At 40.8% G+C, this 17,157-nt stretch overlaps 1 protein-coding gene across 1 annotated transcript in view; it reads left to right on the forward strand.

Moving 5' to 3' along the window:
* The window catches only part of LOC126405324 (melanin-concentrating hormone receptor 1-like), a 7,325-nt gene extending 3,219 nt beyond the window's left edge, over nucleotides 1–4,106 (forward strand). Inside the window, exon 2 of the mRNA XM_050069014.1 lies at nucleotides 2,805–4,106. Within this exon, the coding sequence (XP_049924971.1) occupies nucleotides 2,805–3,832 (1,028 nt within the window). The 3' untranslated portion in view covers nucleotides 3,833–4,106. The remainder of the gene's footprint in view (nucleotides 1–2,804) is intronic.
* Nucleotides 4,107–17,157: the final 13,051 nt, after the last annotated feature.

The following is a 17,157-nucleotide window of genomic DNA, read 5'->3' on the forward strand; positions in this document are numbered from 1 at the left end:
TAAGTCCCAATGTCCTCAAACAAGACGACAATTAAGTCCCAATGTCATCAAACAAGACAACATTTAAGTCCCAATGTCCTCAAAGGAGACGACAATTAAGTCCCAATGTCCTCAAACAAGACGACAATTAAGTCCCAATGTCATCAAACAAGACAACATTTAAGTCCCAATGTCCTCAAAGGAGATGACAATTAAGTCCCAATGTCCTCAAACAAATCAACAATTAAGTCCCAATGTCCTCAAACAAGACGACAATTAAGTCCCAATGTCCTCAAAGGAGATGACAATTAAGTCCCAATGTCATCAAACAAGACAACAATTAAGTCCCAATGTCCTCAAACAAGACGACAATTAAGTCCCAATGTCCTCAAACAAATCAACAATTAAGTCCCAATGTCCTCAAACGAGACGATAATGAAGTCCCAGTGTCCTCAAACAAGTACTGTCTAATCAACAACATCTTTTCTTGTTACTATCCTTAAAATTTGTTAACTTTGTTGCCATATCAAACTACAAACATTATTAAATCACAAATAAACTATTTTCAACCATAAAATGTGATCAGGTTTTGGACCTTGTCCACTTTTGTGTCGAAATCGGCTGCAGACTGACTTGGCAGAGATGGCTGCCATCTTGTTTTTACACAGATTAGTGTATTGTTGTCTTACTGCCACTAGATGGGACAAAAAAAGAGTCCATAATCAAGGACAACAGGTTCAAGTTAAACAGAATGAAGTTTAAGGTGCAGCATACCCAAAATGGGATGTCCTCATAAGAGGACGCAGGGTCTCAGGAGGATATTGTATCTTGACTAAAGTATCATTATAATATCGTATCATGGGGACTTTGGTGATTCCCACCCCTAATTGTAAGTGATTAATGCCTGTCATATACTAGAATGTTTTGAAACTACTTTTAAAAGATTAAAGTCTGACACACTCTCACATTGTAAGACAATGAGTCTGAGAGTTTTAAGTCACAGAATAAGATTTCACAAAAAACAGGGTTCTTGCAGGGTCTCCTATTTCCATGATTGCTAATTTAAAAAAGGAAAGTGTTCAGAAATTGTTGCAGCCTTCAAAATCACCAGTGAGTAACACTAAAAGGCTCGGTGGAATCATTTCATGTTACTTTGGATCCTTTTCTGAATCACATACATTCTCTAGACTTTTCCTCTGAGTTGGAGGATTGATATGTGTAATTGTTTATTTACTTTTTGTTTATTTTTTATTCAATATCATTTAACCTTTATTTTTTATTTTTTTATTTATTATTATTTTTCGATTCCTTTTGTACTTATTTATTATTATTATTTTTATTTATTTATTTATTTACTTTTTTCATTTCCTCTTATTTGGGTTTTGAGTGATTGGCCTGGCAGTGGGTTGTGGGCGGTGGGTGGGAAGGGAGTTGACATTCAGATGTGACAATCAATGTTTTGTCTGTTTTTTCTTTACCTGATGCTGTATATCACACTGTCTTGTCTAAAATGTTCAAAATGTTCTATAAATAAAGTTGGAAAAAAAAAATCACCAGTGAGTATGCTATGTGCTATAGCTAGCTAGCTAGCTAGCTAACCACTGTCCCTATTCCAGTCCCAAAAAGGGCTACATGTAAGCTAACGTTAGCTACTGGAATGTTTGCAATCAGCCTTTGAGCTAACTGTACATTTCAGCTGAAGATTCTAACTTATCTCATATAAGGTTACATGATATATGATCTTTGAAGCTAGCAGGCTTCAGCTGAAATGTACAATTAGCTTGTAGGCTACTAGCAAACATTCCAGTAGCAAATGTTAGCTGCTGGAATGGCTAATAGCAAACACTGAAGCAGCTAACGTTAGCTACTGGAATGTTTGCTGTTAGCCTACGAGCTAACTGTACATTTCAGCTGAAGATTTCTAAGTTCTCTCAAATATCTGGTTACATGATATATGATTTTGAAGCTAGCAGGCAGGCTTCAGCTGAAACGTACGATTAGCTTGTAGGCTACTAGCAAACATTCCAGTAGCTAACTTTAGCTTGCATGTAGCCCCAACGGTGGTTAGCTAGCTTTAGGATATACAATCCTTAGCAGGGGTCGTGAGGACTGCAGAAATATACGTCCCTTTGCTTTCTCCACTTTATTTAAATCACTATTATAGTGATTTGATAAGTTAAATATGGAAAATTGGGTTATTTTAGTTAATTAAAAATCTAATTAATTATCTATCAACTACATTTTTTTCTATTAAAAAAGGCATTACTTTTAATTAACTTTTTCACCAGACCAGATTATAGAGTGCTGCATGGATGTATTTTTTTGTAGGTCAATCAAGGAAAATATAAAATATACCTTCCTTGAGGCCAACCTGGAAGTTAGTGCTGCCCTGATTCCCTTATCAAAAAGCTAATGTGATTTTTCCATTGGATTTTGGAAACGGATGTTTATACTTACACGTTTTGTTTTGTTTTGTTTTGTGTAATAATTTTTTACAAATGAACACCACTTTTATGACTTTTGAAGGGTAATGTATTCGCCAGAAATAAAAAGCTAACGTAAGGTTAACGTTTTGATCCTTATATTCATTATAAGTCATCTATAATGTTTTATTACTGTTGATAAAGTGCATCAGTAAGCATTATATGTGTTTGTAATTGTAGTTACGAAGCACTGTAACTCACTATGAATGCCCCTATAACACGTTATAGAAAGGGTCTTCATAGAAAGTTACCCAAAAAATATATTTATGGAAAATAACTGGCTGAGTTTAGCATGTTATAACTGCCTGATAAAGATTATTGTGTTTGTTTTTTTACCAGAAGAAGAGGAGTACAACAATGTGCTCATGCCCAGCATCTTTGGTGTCATCTGTTTCATCGGGATCTTTGGGAACTGTATTGTCATCTACACCATTGTGAAGAAAACCAAGTTCTGCTCCCAGCAAACGGTACCAGACATATTTATCTTCAGCTTGTCCATCGCAGACCTCCTCTTCCTCCTTGGCATGCCTTTCCTTATCCACCAGCTCATGGGCAACGGCTCCTGGTGTTTTGGTGGCACCATGTGCACTGTCATCACAGCACTTGACTCCAACAGCCAGATCGTCAGCACATACATCCTGACTGTGATGACTCTGGATCGCTACCTGGCCACCGTCCATCCCATCCGCTTCAAACATGTGCGGACGCCCTTCGTGGCTGGGGCGGCGGTGGCTCTGGTGTGGGTGTTTTCTCTGGTGTCCATCACTCCGGTCTGGATGTACACGGGACTCATGCATCTGAAGAACGGCTCGGTTGGCTGCGCCCTCCTGCTGCCCAACCCAGCCACAGATACATACTGGTTCACTCTCTACCAGTTCTTCCTGGCCTTTGCTCTGCCATGGGTGGTTATCTGTGGCGTCTTCTTCAAGATTCTCCAAAACATGTCAGCAACAGTTGCTCCCCTGCCCCAGCGCAGCCTCAGGGTGCGGACCAGAAAGGTGACCCGTATGGCGGTGGCCATATGCCTAGCATTCTTCATCTGCTGGGCCCCCTACTACATCTTACAGCTGGCCCACCTCGGAGTGCAGCAGCCCACCTTCGCTTTCCTGTATGCCTACAACATTGCTATCAGCATGGGCTACGCCAACAGCTGCATTAACCCGTTTATCTACATTGTATTAAGTGACACATTTAAGAGGCAGTTCATCGTGGCCGTTCGGCCGTCCCACAGGGTTTTCAGAGTGGCACCTGCTCTGGCTGATGGCAGCATGAGTCTGAGGATGGCACCAGACAGCTTTCAACCATCTCACTCACAGTCAGCGAGGGAGCTGTTTCAGAACATGCTGCCAGTCACTGTGGCTGTGCACTGAGATACGGACACTTAACCAGCAAACAATCAAGCTTACATGAAGACGTACTGTGACTCTGCTGATCTATAAACAACGTTTTTGTGCCAGGTGGTGACATAGTCTGTGACATTTCAAAGCATGTTCGGAGTGAGTCACCCTTTTATTCACAATCAGAAAAAAAGGAACAATGGTCAACATCTTGTGTGTTTGGTAATCATCTTTAGACTCAGCAAGCTACAGAGAACTGGGTCAATTATTCAACTGTAGAAAACAAATAACAGCATAATGTGCATAATTTCTCCCCTGATGATTACTGTGTTGTAACTTAATTGATCATAATGTACCTCTGCATAAATTGGTTTGATGCATTTTTGATATGCACTCGCAGTCCTTTCACCAGAAGAAAATGTTGATATTGTACATTTCTGTAAACCATGAATACGTTACATTTCCATGCGGAAGGTCCAGGGTTCAAATCCTGCTGGGGTCAACGTCAGCAATGGCATGCGGTCGCAAGAGGTTCCCACCGCCCAATCGAACAGGATCAGATTAATCTGAGCCAAGTCCTCAACGAGGGCGCGTCTCAAGCCCGTCGTAGACAGAAGGTTCCAGATGTTAAAAAAAAACGTTAGTTTTATTACTGAGACATCGCTGTGATTCCTGCCAGGATAGTGCCATGAACATTGGTTGTTTATTTACAGAGACATTGCTGAGTTTTCTGCTTCGACAGTGCCATGAAAAGAGGATGTTTTTTTAACAAATACATTGCTGCGTTTCAGGCTGTAATATTGCCAAGATTTTTATTTTTTTTTTTACCATGAAATCACTGCGTTTCCTGCCAGATTAATGCCACAAAAAGTGGTTGTTTTATTACAGACATTACTGCGTTTCCTGCTGGGATAGTGCCATTAAAAGTCGCTGTCTATTCACCAAGGCATTGCTGTGTTTTCTACTGGGACTGTGCCACGAAAAGAGGATGTTTTTAAACAAAGAGGCAAACCTCCCTGCCCTTCCATGCGCCTACATTAAAAGCCTAAGGCACAGAGAGCAGCAGCAAAGACCCCTCAGGAACAGAACAGAGCAGCTTCAATGACAAACAGAAATGACATTGATAAGTCAGACACAACATGAAAAGGAGGAGCTGGGGTGGAAGCAGGTTGCAAAGCAGCTTGTAGAGGAAGCAGCAACAGTAGGCAGGCCAGAGCAGTTTAAAGAGGAAGCAGCAACAGTAGGCAGGCCAGAGCAGTTTAAACAGCTGCTCCATCAGCTGATTGGGCTGCTTGAGTTTCAACGTATAGCTGCATACGAACGCACAAAGATGCCGTATCGGTGGTTTGCAGAAATGTACAATGGCAACATTTTTTCTGGCAAATAATTTCAAAATTGAGCTGATAGGAAATTTGTTTTTGCACCAATTAAAACAAAAGGAAGGGCTACAAAGAATAATTTTTAGTCCACCATGTTATTTTCTCGCTTTGCAAAATGACGTTAATCACATGGTTCTGCAAATTTCAGCATAACGGTTTTTAATATGTGAAATATAATTTATAAACAGCTTTTTAAAATGTTATTTAACTGTGTTATCTGTTTGATGTTACATGATGTGCAGTCAGTGTTGTATTGCAGACTTTATTATGCATGTAGTTGTTTTTCTATAATACAATTTGTGACCCACATAGCCACGTCACCAATCGTTGGCCATCCTCTGAACAGAAAACACATTATCTGTGAATGTATTTCATAGTAAAAAAACAAAAATCCATCTGTAAGCCATCTGATCCATATTTACAGTGATGCATCAGCCGCAGCTTTTTTTAACGTTGTGATTGTGTATATATTGTGACAGTGTCTGTTAACAGGCTGCTTTCCGGGTCACTGTGTGCATATTTAACAGATCTGAAATGTCAAAACAATTGTAATCATCATCAGCGCAGCACCATTAATACAAGAACAAACAGCCACAGGCAATAATTAGAGAGCGTGTGAAAGCGCAGCCAGTGGTCCACAGAGGATGTGCTGCTCCTTACACTCCATATGACTGATGTGCTCTGAACCACATCACTGACTAAGTGAGGACAGATTGCAGCGGACAAAAAGTGTGCATTATATGGCTCTGTTATGTTTCACTGGCAGCTCTCTGTAGATATCAAAGCCAGGCTCATTACTTACTGTATCTGTGTGACTGTTCAGCTTGTGATGCTGTGATGTATTTCTCTCTCTGTGTGGGTTAGAGCTGGTGTGTGGGCGTCCTTTACTCTGATGTGAAATATACACTTTGGCATGTCTATTTTAGCCTGCTGTATTTTTTTTTAACTAAATTCTACTCTAAGATAAATAAAGACTAGTTTAACAACATGAGGTCAAATTCAATTTACTCTTAATGTTATATTTTTAGTGTATTAGCGACTTTAAGTCTCTGTTCGGGCTGGGTGATGTGGAGAAAATATCACAACATTTTTCACTGAATACATCAATATTGATATTCTATGGTTGACTATTGGTGCTTTCCCAAAATATTTAAACAATGAGGTTTTTGACAAATAATCACCTGTAAAGTGGATATAATATCTAAGTGGGTAAAGGCAAATAACTATTTATTTATTTATTTATTTATTTAACCTTTATTTAACCAGGAAAAGACTCATTGAGATTAAAAATCTCTTTTACAAGAGTGTCCTGGTCAAGACAGGCAGCAGCATAATCATACATACACACAAACACAAGGTGGACACAAGCATTAAAAAAACTTAGCATCCAAAACAGCAACAATTCAAGGTCAGCTACAATAATAAAAGCCTCAGGCAAAACATCTACAACCAGATGTTTCTGCCTCCAGGTCATCCATTTTCCCCTTAAAAGTGTTCAGTGAGACCAACTCATTTTGTGTCAAAGTTTTCTGTAACATGTTCCAGGCAGAGGGAGCAGCAGACCTAAATGCTTTCTTTCCCAGTTCAGTTCTGACTTTTGGGACAGACAGCAAGAACAAATCCTGAGACCGAAGATTGTGAGTCTCAGCATTACTTCGGTTAATGTAGGACAAAAGGTAAGAAGGAAGAAAACCTAAGATTGCCTTGTAAATGAGAATATGCAGGGTGTCAAGAGCATGTAAGCTTTGAGACGAGGCTTGCATATATACTGTACAACATCACCGTAGTCCAGAACAGACATAAAAGTGGCAGCAATCAGTCTCTTTTTTGAGTTAAAAGAAAGGCAGGATTTGATCCTAAAATAAAAACCCAGTTTCAGTTTCAATCTTTTTACCAGCTGCTGAATATGATTTGCGAAAGAGAGGGATTCATTAATTAATATACCAAGATATCTGTAATTGGAAACACACTCAATCTTCAAACCCTGAGAAGAGAGAATTGAGGGCAGATTTTGTGGTTTTGATTTTGTATTAGAGAACAGCATGACTTTAGTTTTGTCAGCATTTAAAACAAGTTTTAAATCACACAAATGTTCTTGAACCATGTTAAAAGCAAGTTGTAACTGGGAGAGGGCTTTGTACTGTAGAGTACAGTATCATCAGCATAAAAGTGAGATTTCACATTTGACACATTTAGATCAATGTCATTGATGTACAAAATGAATAGGAGTGGCCCCAGGACTGACCCCTGGGGTACACCTTTACTTACAATGAGAGAGCTAGAAGTGCAGCCCTCTGCAGCTGGAGGAGACTGGTTAGGTCAGAAAATTACAGCACTTTACTGTAAACAGCCTTTAAAACCAGGAAAAGACAACACTATTATAATATCCAAAGCTTAAGAGTCATTCATTCATTTTTTTGTAACCACTTATCCTGTTAGGGGTCGCGGGAGCTGGAGCCTATCCCAGCTGACACTGGGCGAGAGGCAGGGTTCACCCTGGACAGGTCGCCAGACTATCACAGGGCTGACACAGACAGACAACCATTCACACTCACATTCACACCTACGGACAATTTAGAGTCACCAATTAACCTGCATGTCTTTGGACTGTGGGAGGAAGCTGGAGCACCTGGAGGTAACCCACGCTGACACAGGGAGAACATGCAAACTCCAAACCAGGATTCAAACCAGGAACCATCTTGCTGTGAGGCGACAATGCAAACCACTGCATCACTGTCCACCACTATCGATATATCACCCCTTTAGAAGCTCATGTTTACTTTGTAAGATGAAACTGGAAGAGAAAGATTTCCGCACTTTAAAACAGTTTACATCCATGTCTGCGAATACATGGATGCTTCAAACACAGAAGATCAACACAATCTGCAGTTTCTGCCCGGCGCCAAATTTTGACAACTTTCCACAACGCTGCTGTGCAAAGGTGCTCCTGACACAGTTCAGCACATAACAGCAGGGGGTAAGGTGCAGGCGGGAACAGCGTACATGGGACGCCAGGACTAAGTTTCTGGCATAGTGTACAGGAACATCTGCACTGAGTATGTTCTGGAAGTCCCAAGGTCACAATGGAAGACACCTCCTAAGGTGGTTGAGAATGACCGAACTAAGATCCTGTGGGACTTCCAGATCCAGACAAACTGGTGATGGTTAACCAATGGGACATCGTGTTGATCAACAAAGATGGAGGTGATAGATGTCGCAATCCCGAGCGATAGTAACATCAGGAAGAAGGAAATATAGCAAGAGCTGAAAGAGGAGCTAGAGAAGATGTGGGGAGTAAAGGCAACAGTGGTGTCAGTGGTAATCGGAGCACTAAGAGCTGTGACACCCAAAGGACCCAAGCTTGACGAAGACACACCACCACCCTCATGGGAAGGAGGAGTTGAGAGGGGGATTTTTTATTTATATATGTATATATGTATATAAGCTGAAAGCATTTTAACCAGAAGTATCAGCTGTGACAGTTTCCTCTGACTAAACAAAGCTGAAAGCGACGCTGTTGCTTCATTTCTCCTTCAGCCTTCCACAGTGGGGAGACTCAGCAGCATCACTGCTTATCCAAATGTATTATTATCCCATAAAGAACAGAGGAGCAGGATCAAACCAGGGTTACACGACATTTACATGATAACTCCCAAATCATACGGAAAACCAACCGAACCCCAAAATAATGAAATGGCTGGCAGTTATTTACTCCTACCCCTAGTGTGAGATTAATTTTGAGTCGTGGTGGAAATAAAATATGAAGTCCTGATCACAACACGGCGTGACATCATTAACAACATAATTATTTCTCAGTCCCCGTGTCGCCCATTGTTACTTTTAAAGACTTAATGAGTTTGTCACAGTGTGGAAATAAAATCAGAATTGCTCATTTTTTAATTTAGCAAGTGGACATATTGTTTCTGAGCCACTGAAATAATGATTGGGTTAATAAAATGTTCAAAAAAATTATGCAGAGGACAGGTAGAATATGATGTAACGGTGTGGTTTTACCCTGAAGCAATGTATGCAGGTGATACGGGAGCAGACTTTATCTGTGATAAATGAAGAAATATAGAAAGTTAAGATTACATTAATTCAGGCATTTATGGTGTGATGGTTTCATAACAGCCTGTGGTGAAGAATAACTATCGTTGAAATAAGACTTTAATCTTCCACAGCTCACAGCGTCTATATTATGAAAGCAGGGTTCTAACAGAATCGCAGATAATAACCTGTGGCTCTCGCCGTGGGTTATAACTCACGAAATATCCTTGAGTTGAGCTTTCATGTTCATCACACCTGAAAAGAGGTACAGCTTTCTACACCATAACTGGGCCTATAGAGTAAAAATCCCATACCATAACACCATCGATCAAAAGAGACAGCCTTTCTTCAGAGCTACAAACAATGCTCCCTGCTGTCACACATAATTCAGATGTGTCGAATTGTTTGGTAAAAACATTTATCACTGGCTGCACCCTGTGATTATTTAGAAAGCTCTGCCGTTCAGTGTCATTAATTCAAGTCATCACAGCTGGAACCCAATCACACAGTCACTCAGGAAACACTGTTGACACACCAATCAGAGCCCAGAGAGATAAAAGCACCATGGGTCAGGTCACCTCAGCGTTCACATGGGCATAGAAAACCTATAGAAGTCACGATCTCAAGTTATGCAATTTGTAAAACTCATTAAAAGTTTTGGAAAAATCATGAACCACAAATGGACTCAAGATAATCACAAAAAAATGCCAAACAACCCTAAAGACATGCAAATAACCACAAAGAGATACAAAATGACCACAAAGAGATTGTAGAGATGAAAAATAGCCAAAAAGAGAAATCCAAAATGATCACAAAAAGATACAAAATGACCAAAAAGAAGTGCACAAGGAGATGCAAAGAGATGACAAACTACCACAAAGAAATGCAAAATGACCACAAAGAGATGCAAAATGGCCACAAAGACATGTAAAATGACCATTAAGAGATGGAAAATGACCACAAAGAGATGCAAAATGGCCACAAAGACATCATAAATGACCACAAAGAGATGCAAAATGACCACAAAGACATCATAAATGACCACAAAATAGATGCAAAATGGCCACAAAGACATGCAAAATGACCATTAAGAGATGCAAAATGGCCACAAAGACATGCAAAATGACCACAAAGACATCATAAATGACCGCAAAGAGATGCAAAATGACCACAAACACATGAAAAAACAACCAAGAGATGCAAAACGACCATTAAGAGATGCAAAACGACCACCAAGAGATGCAAAATGACCACAAACACATGAAAAAACAACCACAAAGAGATGCAAAATGGCCAAAAGAGATGCAAAATGACCACAAAGAGATGCAAAATGGCCACAAAGAGATGCAAAATGACCACAAAGAGATGCAAAGCGACCACAAAGAGACTATAAATGACAACAAAGAGATGCAAAATGACCATTAAGATGCAAAATGACCACAAAGAGATGCAAAATGACCACAAAGAGATGCAAAATGGCCAAAAGAGATGCAAAATGACCATTAAGAGATGCAAAATAAAAACAAAGAGATGCAAAATGACCACAAACACATGAAAAAACAACCACAAAGAGATGCAAAATGACCCTTAAGAGATGCAAAATGACCACAAAGAGATGCAAAGTGACCATTAAGAGATGCAAAATGACCATTAAAAGATGCAAAATGACCACAAATACATAAAAACAAACAAAAAGAAATGCAAAATGACCATAGAGATGCAAAATAAAAACAAAGAGATGCAAAATGACCATTAAGAGATGCAAAACGACCACAAAGAGATGCAAAATGACCACAAAAACATACAAAATTACCAAAAAGAGAAGCAAAGGAGATGCAAAGATATGACAAACAACCACAAAGATGTGCAAAATGATCAAAAAGAGATGCAAAATGATCAAAAAGAAGTGCAAAACAACCACAGTAGACTCAAAATAACCACGAAGAAAAGCACACATAAACACACAAACTCCTTTAAAAAACCAAAAACAATAAACCTCTCATTTTATTCTGTGATGGTTTGGATGGCTGCAGAGCTTCCATGGTAAAACAGATGTTAGACGATTACTTAGACACTCTAATGTGAAACACAAGCAGGTGTCCACCCTCCCTTTGATTTTGACGATGATGACATCGTTAAGTGATGGTGACAACAGCAGTAATGACCTCAGCATATCAGAACATCACCAGCCATCACGCCGATCTCTGCATGAGCAACCACAGCAATTACCCTCGCCATAATGAGTCTGGTCCAAGAGGCAGGGACCAATCATACACCAACATTACTGTCACATCACACAGAACATATTCATAGCAGAGACATGTGTGTCTGTGGAGCCATTTGGAAACTGCTGTCACACCGTATTATTATGTCTAGAAAATGAGTGGATGTTAAAAAGCTGAGGAAATGATGAACTCCAATCAGTGATCGCCATCAGATCACAACTTTAACACTCTTATTTTCAAAGCAGGATTGTTGTGCTCTCGTGGGGATTTAAAAAACATTTTCATTCTTCAGTGTTCCAGCAACAGGTGTGCAGATAATGACTGAAAGTCGATATCAGCAACACAAAACCATCTGATTCATATTGTGTGTAATAAATGACTATATGTATGAATAAACAAGTTTAAAGGAATCATCTGATATTTTGGGACAGCTAGGGCACAGTAGAATAGGTAGAAATCTGGAAAAGGCACAAAAAAGGCAGATTTTAAAAATACTCCTTCCTCCTCCTCTCTGTCCTAAGCTCCTCCCATCAGAAGACCACGGGTGTTTGCACACACTTCATACAGTAACCCAGTGTTCCCCATACATCGATTTATTTAATTTTATTTCATTGCAGCTTATTCACTCAGCCCCTTCTCACCCTGCTCGCTTGTTTATCAGACCACAAATAAGAGAAGAAGTTGCCACTATCCACCCTATGGTCCCTCCGCCTCACTCCCCACCACTGTGTATGACTTCCCTGCAAGGAAAGCAGGCAGCAGCTCTGAAGAGAGACCTCCAGTTGGCGGCTATAGCAGCTCAAATTCTGGCAGCACAAACCCCCAGCCCCAGGTGTCACAGCGGGGCTGTTGGCCAGCAGCAGCGCCGGCAGCAACAGAAAGTTTGTTAATCTGGCTAGGAGTCAGGGCTGTCCAGTTTGCACTGGCTGGAATTGGGATGCTGCACCTGCTGACTGAGGGTTGGAGTTGCTGTCTGTTCTCCTCCCAGCGAGGTGGTCTGTAGCAGCAAGGGGTGAGCGGAGGACACACTGTGATTGGAGGCTCTAGCTAGCAACATTTTCTCTCCATGTCTGAAACGCTTCGCTGATATTGACATATGTTTTATTTTATTATTGTCAGACTCTTTTTGACAAGTCTGTCTTCCTTTTTTTGGGTTGCTTTGCAGTGTAGGTAGTTGCTGCCAATGCTGGAATAGCAACATTCTCTGCAGGATTCTCCGCCATTGAATCAGACTTTTACCAAATGGACTTATACGCACATCTGCATTTGTAGAACAGACAATAGGAATGCCCTCTCTCTGAAATGAACTTTGATTGGTCAAAGTCTCCTGTAACGGGTTAGATTTTGTAACGCCAGCAAACAGAGCCAAAAGGAGGTGCAGAAGTCTCGTGTCCTCTCAGGGTGCTTCCACACCTGCCCTGTTTGGTTTGGTTCAGTCGAACTCAAGCTCTAAGTGTGGTTCCTTTGGGCAGGTGTGAACACAGCAATCACACTCAGGTGTGCACCAAAACAACCAGACTGAGACCTTCTTGAAGAGGTGGTCTCAGTCCGGTTCCAAAGGAACTCTGGTGCGGTTGGTTTGTGGTGAGAAGGTGTTCCGACCTGGATGTGAAGCAACTGCAGTCACATGACACATTGTTTGGGTTAAACATGAGCATGTTACAGTCCTGGAGGATTATTAATGTGCACCTCCTCCTGTACTGCCTTAATATGCACATTCAGCACATCCAATGCATCAAAACATTGTTTTCTAGTTGGAGCCGCGCCTCGTTTTCAAACTGTATGGTTTGACTAAAATGAACAATGACAGCAATATAGTCCACGATGAGCAGCGCTAAAATCAACCTGCGTAGTTGTCCCTCCATTGTGACATTAGAAAGTGTCACATTTATCTTGCAAGTGTACTCTTCTTCAACGTTTGCTTTACTTCCTGGATTTTTCCCACATGGAAATTCTGACCAATCAAGAGCAGCTTTCTCACACAAGGTCTGAAAGCAGCCTCAGATTCTCAGTCCTCTTCTGGGAATTTGCTCAGTGAAGCAAAAATAAAACCCTCTACTCCAGCTTTAACGTTGAATTCTGATGGAACAGATCAGGATGCTTGGTGCAGGGTTGAGGCATTTTACTCTCGGTCTATCTGAATAGAAATCACACTTGTATTACTTAGCAACAACACAAGTCTCCAGAGATAAATCAAAATTATGATTCTGTACATGTTACCAGTCACCCACATCCAGGCTGAGTAATAATAATATGTAGGTATCCTCCATTTCTCTGAAAGCTTAGACTGACACGAGGAGCAATTTTGAGAAAAAGAGAATTCCTTCAATTACGAGAAAAGCGCACTGCACTGACATCAGACATCAGACGGTCTGACAGTCATTTGAATTCTCTGTCCACCCATCCGTCCATCATGGTTAGATGAAATAAGACATTACAGTGCGGAGGATAAAAGGAAAGGCAGCAAACAAGGCTGCAGTCCTCAGATAGGTGCTTCCAGGAATTAAGACAAGCGACACATACTTTGAAGTCAAATTTCGCACAGCTGAGTCAAAGTGTGGCCTGCGCCACTTTGAAGTTCACATGTCCAGCGTCCCACCAGAATACATTCAAATAAACAGCACCCTCCTGCATGTTGGGGCGACTGGCGGGAAGCTGTTCAACGTGACCATACATCATCACAAGCGTCAGACACTGCACGCATGAGTTAGATGTTCCTGCGTGCAGTGCTTGGCGCTAGTAATTGCGTACTGCAAATTTTGTACCACTTCCTGTGTTCGCTATGTGGCGCTAAACATGCATTATGTTACTGCATGTGAGGTGTGGACCAAACAATGTAAAATTCATGTGTACTGAATGATGTTTGTCACACAAGGCCGACTTCCTGTCGCCAGTAGATGTCGAAACTACTCTGACTCAATAGTTTGCTGCAGGAATGAGTCCCAAAACCCAGAAATGAGTTAGCATTTTAGCACTACCGGCTCACTTGTCTTGACATCCCGGTCTCAAGTCGTCAAAATCTAGCGCTTTGGCAGTGTCAGACAATGATGGAAAAGCTGTCCTTTAATGTCCGTATGATACGCAGGCTGTTGCTGGTATAGTTTAATGGCGCTCAGCGGCATCAGGGGGAAAGGTGGTGGGACATGAACGAAAGTTAAGGCAGTGAAAGTCCGAATCAAGCAGGTGGGAGTGGAAGTTAAGGCAGTGAAAGTCCGAATCAAGCAGGTGGGAGTGGTGGTGGATGGGTCCAACAAACACTGACTTTCACCACCAGGAAAGTGATTCTTGCGTCCTGTAAGATTATAAAGCCAAACCCAAAACCTTGTTTTGGTGGCGATGTTGAAGTCATGCGACTGTGGTGTAGTTCATTTAAAGCCTAGCATTAGTAACGTCACTCAAGCTCCAAATCATAAAAGTGGTGTTCATCTGTGAAGATTATCTTGAAAGGATCACTAACATTTGTTTGCCAATGAGCTAATTTTATGCCATAATTCAAATCCCAAAGGAAAAATCCCATTGGCTTTTTTGTTGCGAGGGAGCCAGGGTGATGCTAACTTCCATGTTGACCTTCAGAAAACGTCATCCCTGCAGCCCTCTATATTGGCATGTAGACATCATGAGTCGGGACTCTTATCGAGCATGGAAGATTTGGGGCAGGCTGGACAATGCACACTCAAGTTACAAAGCATTCCTGCTTTATGAAAGCAAAATGGCCGCCACACCACATGGCAAAGTTCTTCAAAGTTGTTCATACTGCACGGACCAAATCTGAATTCAAGTGGCTTGAATATCTTGGAGGAGTTTGTTTACATATAGCCCCTGGAAATAGTGAACAATGGCCTTTATTACCTTAAAAATTAACCGGTTAGTTACCGGGGTGGGTGGCTATTGAAAGCAAAATTAACTGAAAACTGAAACTGACATGTCTAATCTTCACTGTCACTGAGCTATTTTTTCTCATAAAATATCAAATTATCCACCAGTTCTGATGTGTGTGCCAAGTTTTGTGTGTTTCCGAGCACCTTTAGCTTCTCAGAAATGCACCGAAAGACTGCAATAAAAATCATTAATAATAATCACAGGGATTTCAATCAGGCCTCCGCCACCGCCTGCGGTCAGTGCCCAGGGCCTTAATTAATATTTCATCAACAAACTAGATACTGACGGCTTTCTGACATCAAAGGAAGCATCAACCAGTCTTAATGTGGGGATTAATATCTCTCTCAACACACCTTTTCCCTCTTCCATTATTCTGAAAGGTACTCAGGAAATGTCACGCAGGAGATTGGTTTTTAGTCTACGTTTAATGAGCAGCTCTTTCCCACCGTCCTGCTGCGACTCTGACTCTCCTGCTGCAGAAATGTGACTGAGAACATTAAGGACATAACCTCTCATAACTCGCCAAACTTATATTGGGCCATGTTGGGAAAACATTGGACGTCATGTTGTTTGCGTGTTTGTGTGGTTGACATGTTCTTGTAAATGCAGTAACTGGAAAACGCTTCATAACAGTAATGTGTTGCCCACACAGCAGGTCGTCTCTGTACTGTAGATTAGATTTGGAGCAGGTAGCTGCATACATCTGCATATTAAAAGACCTTATTATAAAACACTCTATGTTTGTTCATGTTAAAATAAGAAACTACGTAAATAAAAGGTGCGTACAGAACTCCTGATTGGAGTTTCAATCGGTAATGTAATAACTTACGTCAAAGTCTTATTAAACAACAAACTGAAACTCTTAATAGTTTATTAAGGATATTAACGGTTTGGCCGAGGAACACTGAACAAATAGTTCGATATACATTCTGCACCAACCTGATCTATTTCAGAAGAAATACGTGAAATGACCACGACCTCTTAACACCACATTCCGTGGTGGCAGCACGTAATGGGTTGAAATTACGTGCCGGTACCACAGAAACAATGCCAATGTAAAGTCAATTAGGATCCATTGTGAGATCAGGTTGTTCTGCACAGCACCTGCTGATTATCTGCAGCATATCATTTACATTAAGTGTCTGTAACAACCTGCAGATCATTATATAGCACCTGCTTTGTGAAGATAAATGAGGAAATTGAAGCAGTTAAAATAATGACAGAATAGTAGTGGCGTCCCCAGAAATGTTTCATATGGGTGGTCAGATGGGTCGACTGAAAAATCTTGGGGTGGAACACAGAAACCAAAAGCCATACCTGAATTTCAGGCGTTCTATAATGTTGTTGTTGTATAGACCAGTTGAAAACTAAGTCAGTATGATTTACAAACTCTAATGTTACAGTTAATGATACTAATAATCTGATGTGCATAGACTAATACAAATACATTTAACATTTTGAGCTCCTGTTTTTATGTATCTATACAGCAATTAATTGTTCTTTATACAGGCTGGTTGTCCTTTCCCTTTAAAAGACAAATATACAGCTTTAATTTGAGGGAACTGCGAGGAACAAACATCTACTGGGAACAAACCTTCTCAAGTTTAGGGGAGACTCGTTGATACCCATAGAACCCATTTTTAGGGTCCGGGCAGCTAATCTGCCATGACACTATTGTAATCCTAGGTTCTTCTTCTTCTTCTTTCTTCTTCCGAGGAAATCATACTTCCCATGGGTGAAAACTCACCAAACTTTGCACAAAGGTCCAGTCTCATGCCAGATATCCTCAGCTGTAAACTCAAGCCAATAGTCCTGATGGTGGCGCTAC

The sequence above is a fragment of the Epinephelus moara genome, chromosome 18 (assembly GCF_006386435.1).
Source record: "Epinephelus moara isolate mb chromosome 18, YSFRI_EMoa_1.0, whole genome shotgun sequence".
NCBI classification, from domain to species: Eukaryota; Metazoa; Chordata; class Actinopteri; order Perciformes; family Serranidae; genus Epinephelus; species Epinephelus moara.